General features: G+C 43.7%; 1 protein-coding gene across 4 annotated transcripts in view; it reads right to left on the reverse strand.

Moving 5' to 3' along the window:
* The window catches only part of LOC122553665 (putative pre-mRNA-splicing factor ATP-dependent RNA helicase DHX32), a 129,435-nt gene that overhangs the window by 101,019 nt on the left and 6,389 nt on the right, over nt 1-22,027 (reverse strand). Inside the window, exons 2-4 of one of the 4 annotated variants that reach the window (XM_087991717.1) lie at nt 20,087-20,212; nt 16,213-16,259; nt 15,775-16,127 (exon numbers count right to left, since the gene is read on the reverse strand). In XM_087991717.1, the coding sequence (XP_087847843.1) occupies nt 15,775-16,086 (312 nt within the window). In that variant the 5' untranslated portion in view covers nt 16,087-16,127; nt 16,213-16,259; nt 20,087-20,212. The other 3 variants (XM_087991720.1, XM_087991726.1, XM_043697856.2) reach the window with 3 other exon arrangements.

Consider the following 22,027-nt stretch of genomic DNA (forward strand, 5'->3'; position numbering starts at 1 on the left):
AGGAATTAGCAGACCAACTGGAATTTGCATTGTTTTCCTCACAGAAGCAGGCAGAGATAAATACAGCAGTAGCTCAGCATTTAACCTTGATGGAGAAGCCATCAGAATCCATAAAGATGGCAAGAATTCAATCGCAAATGAAGCAGCTTGTGTTAAAGGCGAGAGGTAAGGAAAGGACAGCAGAAATGAAACAGTGAGTTCTGATTAAAAGCAGAAGAGAGGGAAAAAAAGAGCAGAGAAAGAAAGACAGCTTTTGAACTTCAAAAACTAACACTCCAGCTTAAAAGCCTGGAAATAGAGGCTGAGGGTAGGCTTACTGAGGAAGAGAGCGAGGATGAGCAAATCCCTGGTAGTCAGAAGCCGAGTGAGAAACTGTTTCAGTATGTTCAAGCATTGCTTAGATTTGATGAGAAGGTTGTGGAAGCCTTTTTCATCTCATTTGAAAAGGTGGCTAAACAAATGCAGTTGCCAGCAGCAATGTGGGTTTTGTTGATCCAAACGAAACTTGTAGGTAGGGCAAGTGAGGTATTCGCATCACCATCAGAGGTGGTATCTGGGGAGTATGACAAGGTGAAAAAAGCCTATTTAAGTGCAAATGAGCTTGTGCCCAAGCCTATAGACAACTTTTCAGGAATCTAAGGAGATTGAGTTTGAAAGGATCAAACAGAGTAATTTCAATAGATGGATAAGAGCTTTAAAAATCGAGCAAACCTATGATGCTCTTATAGAGATAATTATTTTGGAGCAATTAAAAATTCACTGCCTGAAGTAGTGTGAACTCATGTGGAAGAGCAGAGTTAAAACAGTAAAGTTAGTAGCTGAAGTGGCTGATGATCTTGAGCTGGTCCATAAAACATGGTTTGGCTTCCAGAATCAATTTTAATCCACGAGGGATAGAAATTGGGGCAAAGAGAAATCCTCACATGGAAAGGGAAAGGTAGATCTCAGTGAAGATCATAATGATAACTTACCACAGCGTAAAAAAGAAGCCCTTGAGGAGCCAAAGGAGTTAAAAAGCTCCAGTGTTTTCATTATAATAAAGTGGGCTACACAAAATCAATGTTGGTGGGCGAGGAGAAAGCCAGATGTAGGAAAACCAGACACACCTGGAAGTTTTGTTGGACGAGTAACAAAAAGCACAAGGGAAGTTAGACAACTGCCTCAGAGGGTACAAGATGATCAGAGGTTGATTAAGAAGCCACTTCATAGCAGGAGTTTGTGGGTAAAATTAAGGACACTGTACAGAGGTTCATCCCCAAGAAGAGAAAGATTGTCCGGGGAGGGATCATGGCTGACAAAGGAAGTCAGGAAATCTATCAAAGAAAAAGAGAGATCCTATAAAGTGGCCAAGAGCACTGGGAAATCAGAAGATTGGGAAGGCTACAAAAACAAACAGAGGATAACAAAGAGAGAAATAAGGAAGGAGAGGATCAAATATGAAGGTAGGCTAGCCAGTAATATTAGAAATGATAGTAAAAGTTTCTTTCAATATATAAGAAACAAACGACAGGCAAGAATAGACACTGGGCCACTTTAAACTGATGCTGGAAGCCCAGTGATGGGAGATTAGGAAATAGCAGGAGAACTTAATAAGTACTTTGCATCAGTCTTCACAGTGGAAGACATGAGTAATATCCCAACAATTAAAGGGAGTCAGGGGGCCGAGTTGAGTATGGTTGCCATTACAAAAGAGAAAGTGCTAGAAAAGCTAAAAGGTCTTAAAATGGATAAATCTCCAGGTCCCGATGGGCTACATCCTAGAGTTCCGAGGGAGGTGGCTGAGGAAATAGCGGAGGCATTGGTTGTGATCTTTCAAAAGTCACTGGAGTCAGGGAAAGTCCCGGATGATTGGAAGATCGCTGTTGTAACCCTCTTGTTCAAGAAAGGATCAAGGCAAAAGTTGGAAGATTATAGGCCAAATAGCCTAACCTCAGTTGTTGGTAAAATTCTAGAATCCATCATTAAGGATGAGGTTTCTAAATTCTTGGAAGAGCAGGGTCAGATTAGAACAAGTCAACATGGATTTAGTAAGGGGAGGTCGTGCCTGACAAACCTGTTGGAGTTCTTTGAAGAGGTGACAAGTAGGTTAGACTGGGGAAACCCAGTGGATATCTACCTAGACTTCCAAAAGGCCTTTGATAAGGTGCCACACGGGAGGCTGCTGAGCAAGGTGAGGGCCCATGGTGTTCGAGGTGAGCTACTGGTATGGATTGAGGATTGGCTGTCTGAGAGAAGGCAGAGAGTTGGGATAAAAGGTTCTTTTTCGGAATGGCAGCTGGTGACAAGCGGTGTCCCGCAGGGTTCAGTGTTGGGGCCGCAGCTGTTCACATTATATATTAATGATCTGGATTAAGGGACTGGGGGCATTCTAGCAAAGTTTGCCGATGATACAAAGTTAGGTGGACAGGCAGGTAGTACTGAGGAAGTGGGGAGGCTGCAGAAGGATCTAGACAGTTTGGAAGAGTGGTCCAGGAAATGGCTGATGGAATTCAATGTGAGCAAATGCGAGGTCTTGCATTTTGGAAGAAAGAATACAAGCATGGACTACTTTCTAAACGGTGAGAAAATTCGTAAAGCCAAAGTACAGATGGATCTGGGAGTGCTAGTTGAGGATTCTCTAAAGGTAAACATGCAGGTTGAGTCTGTGATTAAGAAAGCAAATGCAATGTTGTCATTTATCTCAAGAGGGTTGGAATATAAAAGCACCATTGTGCTACTGAGACTTTATAAAGCTCTGGTTAGGCCCCATTTGCAGTACTGTGTCCAGTTTTGGTCCCCACACCTCAGGAAGGACATACTGGTACTGGAGCGTGTCCAGCGGAGATTCACACGGATGATCCCTGGAATGGTAGTCTAACATATGAGGAACGGCTGAGGATCCTGGGATTGTATTCATTGGAGTTTAGAAGATTAAGGGGAGATCTAATAGAAACTTACAAGATAATACATGGCTTGGATAGGGTGGATGCTAGAAAATTGTTTCCGTTAGGTGAGGAGACTAGGACCGTGGACACAGCCTTAGAATTAGAGGGGGTAAATTCAGAACAGAAATGCGGAGACATTTCTTTAGCCAGAGAGCGGTGGGCCTGTGGAATTCGTTGCTGCAGAGTGCAGTGGAGGCCGGGACGCTAAATATCTTCAAGGCAGAAATTGATAAATTCTTGATGTCACAAGGAATTAAGGGCTACGGGGAGAATGCGGGTAAGTGGAGTTGAAATGCCCATCAGCCATGATTGAATGGTGGAGTGGACTCGATGGGCCGAATGGCCTTACTTCCACTCCTATGTCTTATGGTCTTAAGGAGAAAGTGCCAGATCTGCTTAAAAAATATACAGGCAAGGGTAAAGTTTATTCACATAGGCCAGGAGCAGTAGATAAGGAGTTACAATATTAAGGGACACAGGATCCTCTCAGTATGTGATGCTGAAGGGTGAGGAGATATGGACCTGATCAGGTGTACCCGAGAACTCTCTGGGAAGCTAGAGAAGTGATTGCTGGGCCTCTTGCTGAGATATTTGTATCGTCGATAGTCACAGGTGAGGTGCCGGAAGACTGGAGGTTGGCAAACGTGGTGCCACTGTTTAAGAAGGGCAGTAAAGACAAGCCAGGGAACTATAGACAGGTAAGCCTGACCTCGGTGGTGGGCAAGTTGTTGGAGAGAAACCTGAGGGATAGAATGTACATGTATTTGGAAAGGCAAGGACTGCTTCAGGATAGTCAACATGGCTTTGTGCGTGGGAAATCATGTCTCACAAACTTGATTGAGTTTTTTGAAGTAGTAACAAAGAAGATTGATGAGGGCAGAGCAGTAGATGTGATCTATATGGACTTCAGTTCGACAAGGTTCCCCATGGGAGACTGATTAGCAAGGTTAGATCTCATGGAATACAGGGAGAACTAGCCATTTGGATACAGAACTGGCTCAAAGGTAGAAGACAGAGGGTGGTGGTGGAGGGTTGTTTTCAGACTGGAGACCTGTGACCAGTGGAGTGCCACAAGGATCAGTGCTGGGCCCTCTACTTTATTTCATTTACATAAATGATTTGGATGCGAGCATAAGAGGTACAGTTAGTAAGTTTGCAGATGACACCAAAATTGGAGGTGTAGTGGCCAGCGAAGAAGGTTACCTCAGATTACAACAGGATCTGGACCAGATGGGCCAATGGGCTGAAAACTGGAAGATGGAGTTTAATTCAGATAAATGCAAGGGGCTGCATTTTGGGAAAGCAAATCTTAGCAGGATTTATACACTTAATGGTAAGGTCCTAGGGAGTGTTGCTGAACAAAGAGACCTTGGAGTGCAGGTTCATAGCTCCTTGAAAGTGGAGTCGTAGGTAGATAGGATAGTGAAGAAGGCGTTTGGTATGCTTTCCTTTATTGGTCAGAGTATTGAGTACAGGAGTTGGGAGGTCATGTTGCGGCTGTACAGGACATTGGTTAGGCCACTGTTGGAATATTGCGTGCAATTCTGGTCTCCTTCCTATCGGAAAGATGTTGTGAAACTCAAAAGGATTCAGAAAAGATTTACAAGGATGTTGCCAGGGTTGGAGGAGAGACAAAAAGTGCTCAATTATGTAAAGTGAGGCTAGAGAGTCCAGAAAAAAGAGTGGAGAAATTGTGGTAAGGGTACTGGACAAACTCTCAGCGATAGGAAGACACTTTGTCCTTGCAAATGATATAGCTGATTCACTGGTAGGCATGCTGCCTCCTCTAGTTGAAAAAGCCAGTGGAAACGCAGGCAACTGAAGACATGGAGAATGTTTTTCCAGGAATTTTCCCAGATCACGAGAATCACAGAGGTACAAGTTGAAGCAGGAGGGATCAAAAGGCACAAATAAGGAAGCTGACATAGCATTATCCAAGACCTTTTTGGATCAGATAAGTGGCACAGAGCAGGAACAAATAGATAAACATGCAAGTATCTTTAGCTCTGTTAAGCTGATTTAAGTTTTCATCTTTCCGCTGTAATTCAAACAGTTATATCAAAAGGCATTTCCAGAGAACGAAAGTGAATGTATCCCTATTTGTTATTACTTAACAAATGATGTCTTAATGAGGAAATGGAGACCATCACACATTCAAACAGATGAGAAATGGGCAGATATTCCGCAAGTAGTGCATGAGCTACAACTTGGAGGTCATTTAGGGGTGATGAAAACACAGGCTAAAATATAAAGACATTTTTACTGGCCCAGACTACACAAAGATGTAGTTGAATTTTACCAAATGTGGCATACATGTCAGCTAATCGGAAATCCACAGGCAGTAATAAAACCTGCACCTTCAATAATTATTCCAGCATTTGAGGAACTTTTCACAAGAGTCTTGTTTAAGATAGGGGACTTACATTAATCAAGAGGAGGGAATAAGTATTTATTAACAATAACGCATGTGTCGACTTGATTTCCAGAAGCAATCCCATTATGCAACATCACAGTAAAAAGGGTTGTAGAAGAATTACTTAAATTTTGTTTTACTTGATATGGAATACCACTAAAGATCCAGTCAGAGTAAGGATCAAACTTCACATCTAAACTATTCAAGGACATTATGGATAACTTGGGAAAAAAAAATCAATTTAAATCTACTGCGTACCATCTGGAACCGCTAGAGAGCTGGCATCAAACAGACCATATTGAGGGCTTACAGTCAGGATTACCCAGATGACTGGGATAAGGGAGTTCAGTTTGTACTTTCTGCGATCAGAGATGCACCAAACGAATTAACCAAGTTCAGTCCATTTGAATTAAGTTTTGGGCATGAAGTAAGAGGATTGTTAACATCGATTAAAAAGAAATTAATACGTCAGAATTCAGAGACCATCCATTTAAACTATGTGTCAAATCTTAGAGAACGATTAAATAGAGCTAGAGAGTTGACTAGACAGCATTTAAAAGTATCACAGCATACAATGAAACAGGAAACGGAGAATAAATCACAATTTTGCAATTGGGGATAAGGTGTTAGTGTTACTTCCAGTAACAGGTGAGTTTTAAAAGCAAGGTTTGATGGATCTTATCAAAATGAGAGGAAATTGAGTGGGGTGAACTACTTGATAAGGACTCCAGACAGGAAGAAATCTCACAGAGTGCGTCATGTGAATATGCTCTAAAGATATTTTGATAGGGAAGGAAAGAAAGAGGAGAATGTGGTAATAATTACAGCACAGAAGGAAGAACGAAGTTCAGAGGATTCTGAATTGGACATTCCTCAAATCAAATTGGACAATGTGGAAGTTGCCAAAAATTGGGATTAATCACTGAGTTACCTTCCACAAGAAAATCAAACTGACCTGAGAGAGTTATTACTATCACATGGGGAAATAAACTGGGAAGTAGTAACCTAATTGTGCATGATGTAGATATAGGAGATGCTGTTCTGATGAAGCAACATTTGTATAGACATAACCCTTTAAAGTTGGCACAGGTTCAGAAGGAGATTGAGCGCATGGTCTAAGATGGCATAATCAAAGTGAGTTACAGTGACTGGAGCTCACCCATTGTCTTGGCGCCAAAGCCAGATGGTACCCAATCGTTATGTGTGGACTACCGCAAATTCAACGCTGTTACAAAGACTGATGCATATCCAATTCTATAGTTGGAGGGCTGTGTCAAAAAAGTGGGATAAGCAACTTACGTTTCTAAGTTGGACTTGCTCAGAGGCTACTGGCAAGTCCCTCTGTCAGAGAGAGCAAAGGCAGTTTCAGCTTTCGTAACACCAAACGGACTATATCAGTTCAAAGTCATGCCATTTGGTATGCAAAACGCTCCAGCCACATTTCAGAGACTGACTAATAAGGTCATTGCCGGCAGTTCCTGAAGAGCTTTTGCCCGAAAAGTCGATGTTCCTGCTCCTCAGATGCTGCCTGACCTGCTGTGCTTCTCCAGCATCTGCACTACCCACTTCCATCTTGCACCAACGTTTTGTCCACTCAAGGGTTTCAAATATGCTGCTGCAGTCCCCAAATTCATGCTGAGATTTCTTCAAGTCTATGTTTGAACCTCTACAAAGCAGGTTTATCACCCTGCTATAACAAAGAAACTAAAGTTGCAAATAAGATCCTTCATTGTCACACCCTTGACCATAGCTAACTGCACCATCCTCTGGCAAGATTTCATTCCATTGCGAGATCAACATCCTTGCTTGGTTCCACTGTTAATGATGATCATAGATAGGGCACATCTAGCAATGCCCTCTCCCTGTTCCACATCATTTCCTGCACAGTCCACCAAGGAGTTATATTACTCGACTTGATCTCTACCTCCATGCTGCCTTAAGTGCCATCTTCCACAGGTATCAGGCAGTTTCCAAACACACGCTGATGATACTCAGCTCCATCTTCCCCCACTTTTTAATATCCATTCACAGATGAGCTAGAGGTTAAACACTTGAAAGACTGAGGCTAGCATTGTGCCCACTGTCCTCATCCTTTTCAAAAGTCAAGGTCACAGGCTTGGAAGGTGCTATTTAAGGAGTCTCAGTATATTTTGCAGACAGTACAATTGTTTGTTGGTGGGGGAAAAGAATAAAGTTCAAGGTGGTTTTGTGGAGCTAGTCAAGTGAACTGCTTCAGTACCTGAGGAGTCACAAATGGTTTAATCAAAATCTAACATCTCCGCTTCTGACCTTATGATGGAGGGAAAGCCACTGATGAAGGAGCCAAAGATGGTTGTGTTTAGGGCACTACCCTGAGGCACTCCTGCAGAGATGTCCTGGAGCAGAGATGACTGACCTCCAACAACCATGACCATCTTCTTTTGGTCAAATATGACTGTGGTCAGCAGAGAGTTTTCCTCTAGATTCCAACTGACTTGAGTTGTGCTAGGAGCCATGAATGCCACATTTAGTCAAATGCAGCTTTGACGTCAAGGGCTTCATTCTCACCATACGTCTGGAATTCAGCTTTATGTTGATGTTGAATCAAGGCTTTAATAAGGACAGGAGCTGAGAGGCCCTGAGCATCACTGAGCACATTATTGCTCAGCAAGTGCTACTTGAAAACATCTTCCATCACCTCGCTGAGGATTGGGAGTAGACTTGTGCAGCAGTAATTTGGTGGGTTAGGTTTGCCCTGCTGTGTGTGTACAGGATATACCTGGACAATTTTCTACACTGCTGGGTAGATGCCAGTGTTAGCTTGGCTGGGGGTGCAGTAAGTTCTCTCAAGATTTTGATAGTGTTTGCATGTGTTATATCGCTGAGGCTATTTTTCACGGAGACTGGGATATGAGAAGTAGATGGGAAAATGGAGTTGAAACTGAAGATCAGTCACAATCCTGCTGAATGGTCCAGCAAACTCAACGGGCTGTACACGCTACTCCTGCTCCAATCAGTTACATTCTTGAATTCTCCCAACTCAAGATTTTTGTTGTCTCTTATCACATCCTTTTACTCAGCATTCAATATTGTCTGAAGTCTGGGACGTGCTTTAATTTTAAACAAAATAATAGTACTCTAATAGTCTGAACATCAAAAATATTCATAAGATAGGAAACAGCATAAAAACAAATTTGTTTCCAAGTTAATTGTAAGGGATAATCAAGAGGACATAGTGAATAAAAACAAACAGTTCAACTTTAGGGGGCTTTGTAGCTAAAATGAATAAAGATAAGTCAGCTTTTATGCTTATAAATCTGGTGAAACCAGGGTAAATGACATGAGGAATATAACTATTAGAAAACATGTGTGAAAACTTTAACCTCAGATAGGACAGAGGAGGGTTTAGATGTCCCAATTTGGCCTTCTATCTGTCATCTACCACTACCTGGTAGTGGTATGACATATACTAATTGTTGACTAATCACAACAATTAATCTCTGTCACTTAGTTTACCACAGACTCTACATTGAGGTGAGCAAAACCTCAGCTTTGGAAACCAACAAGACTAAAGGCATCTGCTGTACCCAATCTACACTTACAACATGTCAGGTTAAAACTTGAACAGTAAAACATCAACAATGAAATTTTAGTCTGTTACTTACTCAATAACACAAACATTAATTTTCATAAACTGTTTCAGCAACACAAATACATAAGATTATAAATTGCTTGATCAGACTAACAGCAAGATCAAGACTCACATTCAGCAATTTCAATTTTACTTGGCAATTTGAATTGTTCCCAATGTGCAGATCTGTCTTAAAATACATGCTATTTCCAAGTGCTATTTTTCTGCATAGACAACTCTTATGCAAACTGTCAACACATGAAAAGAAATTGATTAAAAACAAGCTGAACACTTTTTTGCCTCATGTTGGTAAAAATGACTGCAGATGCTGGAAACCAGATTCTGGATTAGTGGTGCTGGAAGAGCACAGCAATTCAGGCAGCATCCGAGGACAGGCAAAATCGACGTTTCGGGCAAAAGCCCTTCATCAGGAATAAAGGCAGAGAGCCTGAAGCGTGGAGAGATAAGCTAGAGGAGGGTGGGGGTGGGGAGAGAGTGGCATAGAGTACAATAGGTCAGTGAGGAAGGAGATGAAGGTGATAGGTCAGGGAGGAGAGGGTGGAGTGGATAGGTGGAAAAGGAGCTGGGCAGGTCGGACAAGTCCGGACAGGTCAGGGGATCGAGTTGCTGGAGGTTAGAAGCTAGGATGAGGTGGGGGAAGGGGAAATGAGGAAACTGTTGAAATCCACATTGATGCCCTGGGGTTGAAGTGTTCCGAGGCGGAAGATGAGGCGTTCTTCCTCCAGGCGTCTGGTGGTGAGGGAGCGGCGGTGGAGGAGGCCCAGCACCTCCATATCCTCGGCAGAGTGGGAGGGGGAGTTGAAATGTTGAGCCACTGGGCGATTTGGTTGATTGGTGCGGGTGTCTCGGAGATGTTCCCTAAAGCGCTCTGCTCGGAGGCGCCCAGTCTCCCCAATGTAGAGGATATCGCATCGGGAGCAACGGATACAATAGATGATATTAGTGGATGTGCAGGTAAAACTTTGATGGATGTGGAAAGCTCCTTTGGGGCCTTGGATAGAGGTGAGGGAGGAGGTGTGGGCGCAGGTTTTACAGTTCCTGCGGTGGCAGGAACATGTTACCAAAGAAGCATTTATCACATCCTTCACTTGACTGGGGTTTGAGAAATCTACTGGAGAGAAAAAAAAAATAACCTAAAAAGTATATTATACTTGTACATCCTGAAATGTGACTGGCCTGGACGACAGATCAGAACATAGTTCCTGTCAATAAGATGAACTTTCTTTCAAGGAAAATGGCCCTGACTTGATTCATAATTGCCAATATAAGGACCTGAACTACAGTCAGCATGGTCTGGCTTGCCTCGACTTCATCTGCCCCACTTTAACATCATGGACAGGTTGGGGCAGCTGTGAGGGCAATGTGGAACTGAAAAACGTGTTGCTGGAAAAGTGCAGGTCAGGCAGCATCGACGTTTCGGGCATAAGCCCTTCTTCAGGAATGAGGAGGGTGTGCCAAGCAGGCTAAGATAAAAGGTAGGGAGGAGGGACTTGGGGGAGGGACATTGGGAATGCGATAGGTGGGAGGTGGTTAAGGTGAGGGTGATAGGCCGGAGAGGTGGTGGGGGCAGAGAGGTCGGGAAGATGATTGCGGGTCAAGAAGGCGGTGCTGAGTCAGAGGGTTGGGACTGAGATAAGGTGGGGGGCGGGGGGGGGGGAAAATGAGGAAGCTGGAGAAATCTGCATTCATCCCTTGTGGTTGGAGGGTTCCTAGGCGGAAGATGAGGCGCTCTTCCTCCAGGCGTCGTGTTGCCATGGTCTGGCGATGGAGGAGGCCAAGGACCTGCATGTCCTTGGCGGAGTGGGAGGGGGAGTTAATGTGTTCAGCCACGGGGCGGTTGGATTGGTTGGTGCAGGTGTCCCAGAGGTGTTCTCTGAACCGTTCCACAAGGAGGCAGCCTGTCTCCCCAATGTAGAGGAGGCCACATTGGTTGCAGCGGATACAGTAAATGATGTGTGTGGAGGTGCAGGTGAATTTGCGACAGATTTGGAAGGATCTCTTGGGGCCTTGGAGGGAAGTGAGGGGGGAGATGTGGGCGCAAGTTTTGCATTTCTTGCGGTTGCAGGGGAAGGTGCCGGGAGTGGAGGTTGCGTTGGTGGGGAGAGTGGACCTGACGAGGGAGTCGCGGAGGGAGTGGTCTTTCCGGAACACTGATAGGAGAGGAGAGGGAAATATATCCTTGGTGGTGGGATCTGTTTGGAGGTGGCGGAAATGACGAAGGATGATACGATGTATCTGGAGGTTGGTGGGGTGGTAGGTGAGGACCAGTGGGGTTCTGTCCTGGTGGTGATTGGAGGGGCGGGATTCAAGGGCGGAGGAGCGGGAAGTGGAGGAGATGCAGTGGAGAGCATCGTCAACCACGTCTGGGGGGATATTGTGGTCTTTGAAGAATGAGACCATCTGGGTTGTTCGGTATTGGAATCATTGTTTTTACCTCGTTGATTTTAACCCTACTGCGAATCCTCTTGCAAGGATGCCTGCCTTGAAGAAGTTTTCCTCCTCTCTCTACAAGAATCTCAGGGAGTCTCTCTCCCACTGCAACTCCCAGGTCTCTGCTTTTATTCCTGATGAAGGGCTTTTGTCCGAAACGTCGATTTTGCCTGTCCTCGGATGCTGCCTGAATTGCTGTGCTCTTCCAGCACCACTGATCCAGAATCTGGTTTCCAGCATCTGCAGTCATTGTTTTTACCTCGGTATTGGAATTGGTCCACCTGGGAGCAGATGCGGCGGAGACGAAGGAATTGAGAATATGGGATGGTGTTTTTACAGGGGGCAGGGTGGGAGGAGGTGTAATCCAGGTAGCTGTGGGAGTCAGTTGGTTTACAGTAAATGTCAGTGTTGAGTCGGTCGCCCGAGATAGAAATGGAGAGCTCTAGGAAGGGGAGGGAGGAGTCTGAGACAGTCCAGGTAAATTTGAGGTTGGGGTGGAAGGTGTTAGTAAAGTGGATGAACTGTTCAACCTCCTCGTGGGAGCACAAGGTAGCGCCAATACAGTCATTGATGTAGCGGAGGAAAAGGTGGGGGGTGGTGCCAGTGTATCTGCGGAAGATGGACTGTTCCACATATCCAACGAAGAGGCAGGCATAGCTGGGGCCCATGTGGGTGCCCATGGCTACTCCTTTGGTTTGGAGGGAGTGGGAGGATTAGAAAGAGAAGTTGTTCAGAGTGAGGACCAGTTCAGTCAGTCGAAGGAGGGTGTCAGTGGAAGGGTACTGGTTGGGTCGGTGGGAAAGGAAGAAGCGGAGGGCTTTGAGACCTTCGGTCCATGGTGAAGATAAGGCGTTGGGGACCGGGGAAGCGAAAATCATGGAGGAGGTGGAGGGCGTGCGTGGTGTCCCGAACGTAGGTGGGGAGTTCTTGGGCTAAGGGGGACAGGACCGTGTCAAGATGAGTTCGGTGGGGCAGGAGCAGGCTGAGACAATGGGTCGGCCGGGGCAGTCAGGTTTGTGAATTTTGGGCAGAAGGTAGAAATGGGCGGTGCAGGGTTGTGGGACGATGAAGTTGGAGGCGATGGATGGGAGACCCCCTGAGGTGATGAGGTTATGGATGATTTGAGAGATGATGGTTTGGTGGTGGGAGGTGGGGTCATGGTCAAGGGGGCAGTAGGAGGAGGTGTCCGCGAGCTGGCGTTTAGCCTCAGCAATGTAAAGATCGGTGCGCCAAACTACCACCGTGCCTCCCTTGTCTGCCGCTTTGATAGTGAGGCTGGGATTGGAGCGGAGGGAGTGGAGGGCTGTACATTGCGAGGGTGAGAGGTTGGAGTGGACAGGTTGAGGCGGTTAATGTCGCGGCGGCAGTTGGCTATGAAGAGATCGAGGGCGGGTAAGAGGCCAGCACGGGGTGTCCAGGTGGATGGAGTGCGTTGGAGGCGGGAGAAGGGGTCGTCAGAGGGTGGGCGAGAGTCCTTGTTGAAGAAGTAGGCGTGGAGGCGAAGGCGGCGGAAGAATTGTTCGATGTCTTGCTGCGTGTTGAACTCGTTAATCCAGGAGCGTAGGGGGATAAAGGTGAGGCCTCTGCTGAGGACTGATCTTTCATCCTCAGAGAGGGGGAGGTCTGGAGGGATGGTGAAAATACGGCAATGGGGAAGTCAAGACAGGAAGTTTACACACCTCATCCCATCTGTAAATCCACTGGTGAGGGAGAGTGACAGTCTGTTCACAGTGCAATCCTAATAGAGACTGATTAAATATTTTAACAAATGCTGTGATCCTCAAGTGAATACAGTATGCTGCAGAAAAAGGTTCAAATTGTTTCAAGACTGTGTGCCTCACAAAGAGAAAGGAAATGTAGGCGACAGTCCAGTTAGGAATGAAGAGAACTATAGGGGTAGGTCAACAAAAACAAATTGCTGGAGAAATTCAGCAGGTCTGACAGCACATGGAGAGAAAGCAAGTTCAGATCCACTGATTTTCGAATTTAGAGCGAAAATGTCTGCTTTCTCTCCACAGATGTTGCCAGAACTGCTGAGTTTCTCCAACAATTTATGCTTTTGTTTCAAATTTCCAGCATTCACAGTTTGTGGTTTTGCTATAGGGAAAGGCCCATATGTTATTTGAACAGCACAACGTGTACTGTTAAAAGGATTAAAATTCAAGGGAAAGATTTCTGTTCAAAGGCAGAACAGTGGAAAGTGATGAATGCTCTATGACACAGTCAGCTCACTTAGGCAGTGAAGAGGTATTATGAAAAGTAATTTGACCAGACATGTCCTAACCAGTTTTTTTTTTGTTATTAAGCCTATTGGAATTCACCTACCTTTCAGTTCAAGTTTTTCAGCTAACAGTCTGAAATATTAACCTGTTATTATTTTGCTGGCCCAATAGTCTTAAAACTAGCGGATAGTCTTGATACGATTCACAGTGGGTGCAAGTTTACAGCCGAAAATCGCTCATGATTTTTCACATCGATAACTTCAGGAGTAAGGGGAAATAAGTACTTATGTCAGAAACTGTCCAGTTTACCCGTACAGTAGGACATGGAATGGAATGGAACGGAATTTGTTGTACACCACTAGGATGGTCTTGACATCTGCATATTATAGGATTCAGGAAAGCTGAGAGTTTAATAGTGACTGCCACAAATTGCTGAGTTTCTCCAGATTCTCATTTTTTAAATTTCAGATTTCCAGCATTTGCAAGTATTTTATTCTCAGAGAAGGCATTTTCTTATTTTGTTTTATTCATGCTTTCACTCATGGTGTGTGGGTGCCACTGGCTAGCCATCCATAGAAAGTGGCCTCAAGGTAGTGAATCACTGCAGTCCATTTGGTGCAAGGACAGCCACAGTGTTGTGGGGAAGGGAGTCCAAGGATTTTTATCCAATAACAATAAAGAAACAGGGATACAGTTCCAAGTCAAGATGGTGAGTAGCTTGGAGGGGAGCTTGCAGGTAACAGTGTTCCCTTGTATCTGGTGTTCTAGGTGGCAGAGGTCACCAGATTTAGAAGTTGATACCAAAGTGGCATTGGTGAGCTATTGCAGGGCATCTTGTAGATGGTACACATTTTGCTTCAGTGGTGGATGGCGTGAAAGTTGAAAGGAGTGGATAGGTGCCAATCAATCAAGCTACTTTTTCCTTGATGATGTTGATTTTCTGGAGAGTAATTGGAGTTACATGCATCTGAGCAAGTGATGGACATTCTAGCACCATCTTGACTTGGAGGTGGCTGGACAATCATAAATCTGGAATTAAATTATTCGCCACGTAATTCCCAGACACTGACCTGTTCATGTAGCTATTATAGACATGTGCATGTAGCTATATAAAAGGGCTGAACCTCAGTGGTCCTCACCTTCCACCTCACTAACCTCAGCATACATCGCAGCATCCTCTGCCACCTACAAACGGAGAGATATATTTCCCCCGCCACCCCATCAGCATTCCAGAGACCATTCCCTCAATGACACCCTCATGAGGACCAAGCCCTCCACCAGCCCACACCCCATTCCCAGCACCTTCCACTGCCACCGTAGGGAAGTGCAAAACTTGCACCCACATCACTCCCCTCACCTCCATCCAAGGCCCCAAAGGATCCTTCCTATTCCGAAAAACAGTTACTTGTACCTCCAACAATGTCATCCACTGTATCCATTGCATCTGATGTGGTCTCCTCTACATTGGGGAGACAGTATGCCCACTTCCAGGTCATTTCAGAGAACATCTCCAGGATACCCGCACCAACCAACCCCACCGCCCCATAGCTGAACACTTCGCCTCCCCGTCCCACTCAGTCAAGGACATGCAGGTCCTGGGCCGCCTCCATCACCACAAACTAACCACCAGACAGCTGGAGGAGGAACACCTCATATTCCACCTTGGGACCTTGCAACCACATGGGATCAACATGGATTTCACCAGTTTCCTCATTTCCCCTGCTCCACATTATCCCAGTCCCAAGCCTCCAACTCGGCACTACCCTCCTGACCTGCTCATCACCTTTCCCATCTCCATCCCCCTCTCCAATCTCTCACCTTCATCTACCTATCACATTCTCAGCTACCCTCACCCAACCCCAACCTCCTTCCATATATCTCTCAGCCCCCCGACCCACAAGCCTTGTTCCTTATTCCCGAAATGTCAAGTTACCTGCTCCTCGGATGCTGCCTGACCTGCTGTGCTTTTCCAGCACCACACTCTCAACTCTGATCTCCAATAAGTGCAATCCTCACTTTCTCCATATAAATGAGTGTCATAATCCAGTAATTATTTTCTTACAAATTAGAATAACATTATGAATGCTTAACAGATTGCATTGAAATTGAACAATTGGCCACTTTTAAGATTAAACGCTTCAACTTAGCACTGACCTGAGTACTTTTGCCACATCCCAGTTTGCCAGAAACCAGTACCAAATTATTGTTGACGAGACTTTCCATGAAGTGGTATTTGATACTCCAAACTGGTAGAGCTTTCCTCCGTTTAAGTAGCTCATAGTATCGTGAGGAAAAAGGTAGCCCATCAAAAGGATTAACTTCCAGATCACTGTTATCACAGTTGAAGCCCTCATCCTCATCATCTTCTAAATCAGAGGTAAAACCATTTAGTTTAGAGGAAACGGAGATGGAGTCAGCAGGTTGTCCACTTCCCTCAGGCTCACCGTCCATCCTACTAGTATCCATTTTGCTAGGTCACTTTTACAATCCAAGTGCTGTTTTCAATGCTGCAAAGAAACAACAGAAATCAGAAATTGAAGTCAGGCAGAAGTGGCACAGCATACAACAGCCATGTACAAAGGTCACACTTACAGCTCTTCCTAAGCAACTGTAGACAGCAGAAGGTGAGATCCCATCAACTATCAAAAGAAAGGAGGAAAACATTGCTCTGATTATACCAATTGATGACTACGTAGAGTCATAGAGCTGTACAGCATGGAAACAGACCCTATGGCCCAACACATCCATGCCAACCAGATATCCAAAATGAATCTAGTCATTTGCCAGCACTTGGCCCATATCCCTCCAAACACTTCTTATTCATATACCCATCCAGATGCCTTTTAAATGTTGTAATTGTACCAGCCTCCACCACCTCATTCCTTACACGCACCACCCTCTGCCTGAAGATTTAAAATAGGTCCCTTTTAAATCTTTCTCCTCACACCTTAAGCCGATGCTCTCTAGTTTTGGACTCTCCTACCCTGGGGAGGAAGACCTTGGCTATTCACCCTATCCATGCCCCTCATGATTTTATAAACTTCTAGAAGTATCAGCCTCTGATACTCCATGGAAAATAGCCCCAGCCTATTCAGCATCTCCCTATAGTTCAAATCCTCCAATCCTGACAACCCCCTCATAAATGTTTTCTGAACCTTTTCATGTTTCACTCCCCTATAGCAAGGAGTCTAAACCTGAACTGAGTATTCCAAAATTGGCCAAAGCGACATCCTGTACAATTGCAACATGACCTCGCAACTCCTATATGCAATACACTGACCAATAAAAAGCATACCAAACACCCTTTTCACTATCATGTCTACCTGTGACTCCACTTTCAAGGAATTATGAACCTGCACACCAAAGTCTCTTTGTTCAGCAACACTCCCCAGGAATTTCCATTAGGGTGTATAAGTCCTGCCTTGATTTGCCTTTCCAAAATGCAGAACTTCACATTTATCTAAAATAAACTCCATCTGCCACTCCTCAGCCCATTGGCCCATCTGATCAAGATCCTGTTGTAATGGGAAGTAACCTTCTTCACTGTTCACTACACCTGCACTGTTGGTATTGTTCTGCAAACTTTCTAATCATACCTCCTGTGCTCACATCCAAATCATTTATATTAATGACTACTTCCTCTCAATAGTGGTTCAGAATATAGTAAAGCAGTTTATAAATTAAAGTCGACTGTATTTATAAAAATCATGTTGAATATAAGCGCCAGGATGCCTTGCTGCAATTGTACAGAGCTTTGCTGAGATTACTTCTGGAGTACTGTGTGCAGTTCTGGTCTCCTTATACAAAAGGGATGCTATGCCAATGGAGGAAGTGTAACAAAGGTTAACCAGACTGATTCCTGGAATAGCAGGACTGACATATGAAGAAAGATCAGATTAGTTAAGGCTATAGTCAGTGGAATTTAGAAGAAAGCAGGGACATCTCAAAGAAACCTGTAAAATTCGAAAGGGTAAAAACAGGAAGGATGTTCCGAATGACCAAGGAATTCAAAACCAGGTGGCATATTGCAAGCACTTGGGTAGGCCATTTAGGACTGAAATAAGATGAAATGTCTTTAACCAGAGAGTGGTGAGCTGGTGGAATATCCCTGAAGCAGAAAGGTGTTCAAGGCCAAAATACAGACTGTTTTCAAGAGAGAAGTAGTTCTAATTCTTCAGGCTAAAGGGATCAAAAAGGTATGGAGAGAAAGCAAGTAGAGGACACCGAGTCGGATGATCAGGCATGATTATACTGAACCTCATTCAGCCCGTTAGGCATGCCCTGCCATACTTCTACTCTGATATTCTATGTTTCAAAACCTGTTCTCCTCCTCCACCTTATTACTGTCTTTATGCACATGACTCTGAGACACAGCTCAGCTGCTACAGCTCCATTAGTTTCACTATGTTTAGATTGAATGCATGCTGATTCACAATGGACTATTCATCCGTTATTTCCTTCATATCAGTCCGCATTTCCCAATGTTAGGATTAAAAGTCGACTACCCTTTCTGTGGGCTTAAGAATGCCCAGGTTGCAATTCTGTTGTTAAAACCTCAACAGCAGATGAAATAGTAAAGGTTTAGGATTAATATGGTGAACAACATTCATTATTCCTCACATGAATGCAATTTAATCCATGAATTGATCTTCCAGGCAAAGTAACTAATTTAAGACAACGTTAGATGCTGTGGTTGTATTTCCTAGGTTTTTGCGTCAAGAATGAATAAAAGTATAGATTCAGATCACATTCTGACACATTTACATTGTGTTTTTGTCCCATAAGATCATGAGAAAAAGGAGCAGTGGGTGGTCATTTGGTCTTTCCAGTCTGCTCTGCCATGTATTAGAATGAGCAGATTTACTACCTCAAATCCAGTGTCCTGAAATATCTCTAAACCTATATCAATGCCTCAACATCGATTAACCTCTGCCTTGACAATGCGCATTGACTGAGCACCCTACTTTTGGGGTGAAAAATATGAGCAATTGTGTGAATGAAGTTCTACATAGATGACCCCTGATTCTGAGATTATTAAGTATTCCCCTCTCATCCCCAAGCTTGTCTAAGCTCTTGAGAGAGGATAAATATTTCAACATCTTCACAGTCAAAACCTCTTATGCACTTCAATAAGATCCTCTCTCATTCTTGTATTCTCTGGGGAATTTAGGGATAGCCTTGTCAATCTCTCTCCATTGGAAATTTCTTTATCCCAGGAATAAATCCAATAAATTCTCACTGCATTCCCTTGAAAATGGTAAAGATCTCCTTCCTTAAAAAAGGTACTCAAAACTGTGCAGAGTTTGGTATTTCACGCATTAGCTAGCCTGTGAACTTCTCACTAAGAATGCAACAGTATTCAACAGGAGTGATGACTGAGAGTACTTCAACAATGTCAGACCATATCCACCAAATCCAGATGGATTGAGACAGCTCCATACGCTCTTGCAGCAAACAATCAGAAAATGCATTTTGTCATATTTATGAGCTGTGCATCCTGCTCCTTAATTACTCAGTATTACAGTTATGGAGTCATAGAGATGTACAGCATGGAAACAGACCCTTCGGTCCAACTCGTCCATGCCGACCAAATATCCCACCTAATCTAGCCCCACTTGCCACCATCCAGCCGATATCCCTCCAAACCCTTCATGCTCAAATACTCATCCAGATGCCTTTTAAATGCTGCAATTGTACTAGCCTCCATCTCATCCTCTGGCAGCTCATTCCATGCACCTACCACCTTCTGTAGGAAGTAGTTGCCCTTCGGTTTCTTTTATATCTTTCCCCTATCACCCTAAACCTATGCCATCTAGTTCTGGACTCCCCCCACCCCAGGGAAAAGACTTTGTCTATTTATTCTATCCATGCCCCTCAATTTTGTAAACCTCTTTAAGGTCACCCCTCAACCTCTGACGCTCCAAGGAAAACAGCCCAAGCCTGTTCAACCTCTCCCTATAGCTCAAATCCTCCAATCCTGGCAACATCCTTGTTAATCTTTTCTGAACCCTTTCAAATTTCACAACATCTTTCCGATAGGAGGGAGACCGGATTTGCATGCAATATTCCAACAGTGGCCTAACCAATGTCCTGTACAGCCGCAACATGACCTCCCAACTCAATACGCTGTCCAATAAAGGAAAGTATATAAAACGCTTTCTTCACTATCCTTTCTATCTACTTGCGACTCCACCTTCAAGGGGCTATGAACCTGCACTCCAAGGTCTCTTTGTTCAGCAACACTCCCAAGGACCCTATCATTAAGTGTATAAGTCTTGCTAAGATTTGCTATTCCAAAATGCAGCGCCTCACATTTATCCAAATTAAAAATCATCTGCCACTCCTCAGCCCATTGGCCCACCTGATCTAGATCCCATTGTAATTGGAGGTAACCTTCTTCACTGTCCTCTGCACCTCCAATTTTGGTGTCATCTGCAAAGTTATTAAATATACGTCTTATGCTCACATCCAAATCATTTATATAAATGATGAAAAATATTGGGCCCAGCACCGATCCTTGTGGCACTCCACTGGTCACAGGCCTCCTGTCTGAAAAACAACACTCTACCACCACCCTCTACCTTCTACATCCCTGCAAAAAAAAAAACAAAAAATTGTCAGGACACAGGTAAAGAGAAACTAATTGCAGCAATATGATATTGTCGATGATAAAGATGTGTCATAAACAAACATTACACACTATAGTAATTAATTTAAGAAGAATGCAAGAACTCTGATGTTACCCACAAGCACTATGTGAATTTATAATCAAATCTTTGTTACAGAAACAGTCACTGAAAGATAGAGGTATTGTGGTAGTAATTATCCTCAGACTTTATTTACAATAAGGAGGACTATCAGAGGTATTATTTGTACTTTAGCCAAATAACGAAAATGAAAGGAATACTGTGCACTTGTACTTTACATCTTTTTAATGCTACATAATACTCAGTAGTGGAGAACTACGAAGCAGCATTTTTTTGTATGTTACTCGACAGGAACAGGTGCACATCTGGGAGCAATAAAATAACAGCCATTTTGTACAGAAGGGCTGAATTTGCTTTGTGGTATCTAATTTCTCAGAAGCAACTGCTGCATGGTTGATGTCTCAATACAGATAGCATGCCAATGATGAACTTCCTATCATCACATGACAAATTGTCCACAGCCAATTAAATCCATTTGAAGTGTAGTTACTGTTGAAATGTCGGAAATGAGGCAGCCAATTTGTATACAAGATCCCACAAGCAGCAATTATAAATGATCACCTCATCCATTTTAGCATTGTTTTTAACCAGTTATTTTGATATTCTAAGCTGTTACAGAAGAGCTTGTAGCCTAGTGTGAAATAATGGTAAAACTTGAGAAGTGAAGTTAACCAGTTAATTGGCAAAGTTCTTGTTAATGCCACTCGTGGACATGTTTATCACTGTTCAGCAACATTCTATATGTTAGAAATATTTTTTTGAGCTTCTCTGATAATTGAATAAATAAGAGGGAGAGAGGGAGGCAATGACCTTGTGATTTTATTGCTAGACCATTGATCTAGAGGCCTAGGTGATGTTCTGAGGAATCAGATTCAAATTCTACCATGGCAGATTGAATTTGCATTCAATAAAAAATCTAATGCTGACACATGCAAACATATGGGAAGAAAACAATGTAACAGTTTCCGTAAGACAAGTGGTCACACTCTTCTCAAGTCTACGGAGTGGAGGTGCCACTGTTGTACTGGAGTGGACAAGGTCACAAGGCTTATTCAAAATCACAAGCTTTCGGAGCTTTGCTCCTTTGTCAGGTGCAGTCCAAGAATAACTCACAATAATACTGATTATGTCCAAGGACTAGAATAATAAGGTTGAATTTAACTCAGTCAAACAAGTCATAACACAAGAAATAGGAGCAGGTCACTTAGCCACCCCCAAGCTGGTTCCACCGTTCAATAATCATGTTTGACCCTGGAGTTTCAGCTCCACACAACTCGATTGCCTGACAGATCAAAATTCTGCTTTAAAGAATAACCAACAATGAAGCATTCACAACAACCCTTTGAGATTAACAATTCCAAACATTCACAGCCCTTTGAGTGAAGACATTTTCCCAGTTCACAATCTGAAAGGATCAACTCCTTATCCTGAGATTGTGCCAGTGCTCTAGATTCCCCAGCCAGTGGAAACAACTTCACAATATAAAGGAAGAAACTCATGACAGAAACAGGATTCTCACAAGATGAGCTTATCAAAGAGTCAACACTAATTGAGGTACTGCAGCATATTATTTGAAAAAAGTGCACACAAATAACAACTCATGGCATACTCTATGATAAGATGCATTATAATCCAAAGTTATTTTTTAGCCAAGTCTATTGTTATATCCTCATTACTTTCTCCTGTCACAACTTTACACA

This window comes from Chiloscyllium plagiosum, unplaced genomic scaffold (assembly GCF_037043375.1).
Source record: "Chiloscyllium plagiosum isolate Xiang-an unplaced genomic scaffold, Cpla_swu_hap1 HiC_scaffold_1, whole genome shotgun sequence".
In the NCBI taxonomy this organism is placed as follows: domain Eukaryota; kingdom Metazoa; phylum Chordata; class Chondrichthyes; order Orectolobiformes; family Hemiscylliidae; genus Chiloscyllium; species Chiloscyllium plagiosum.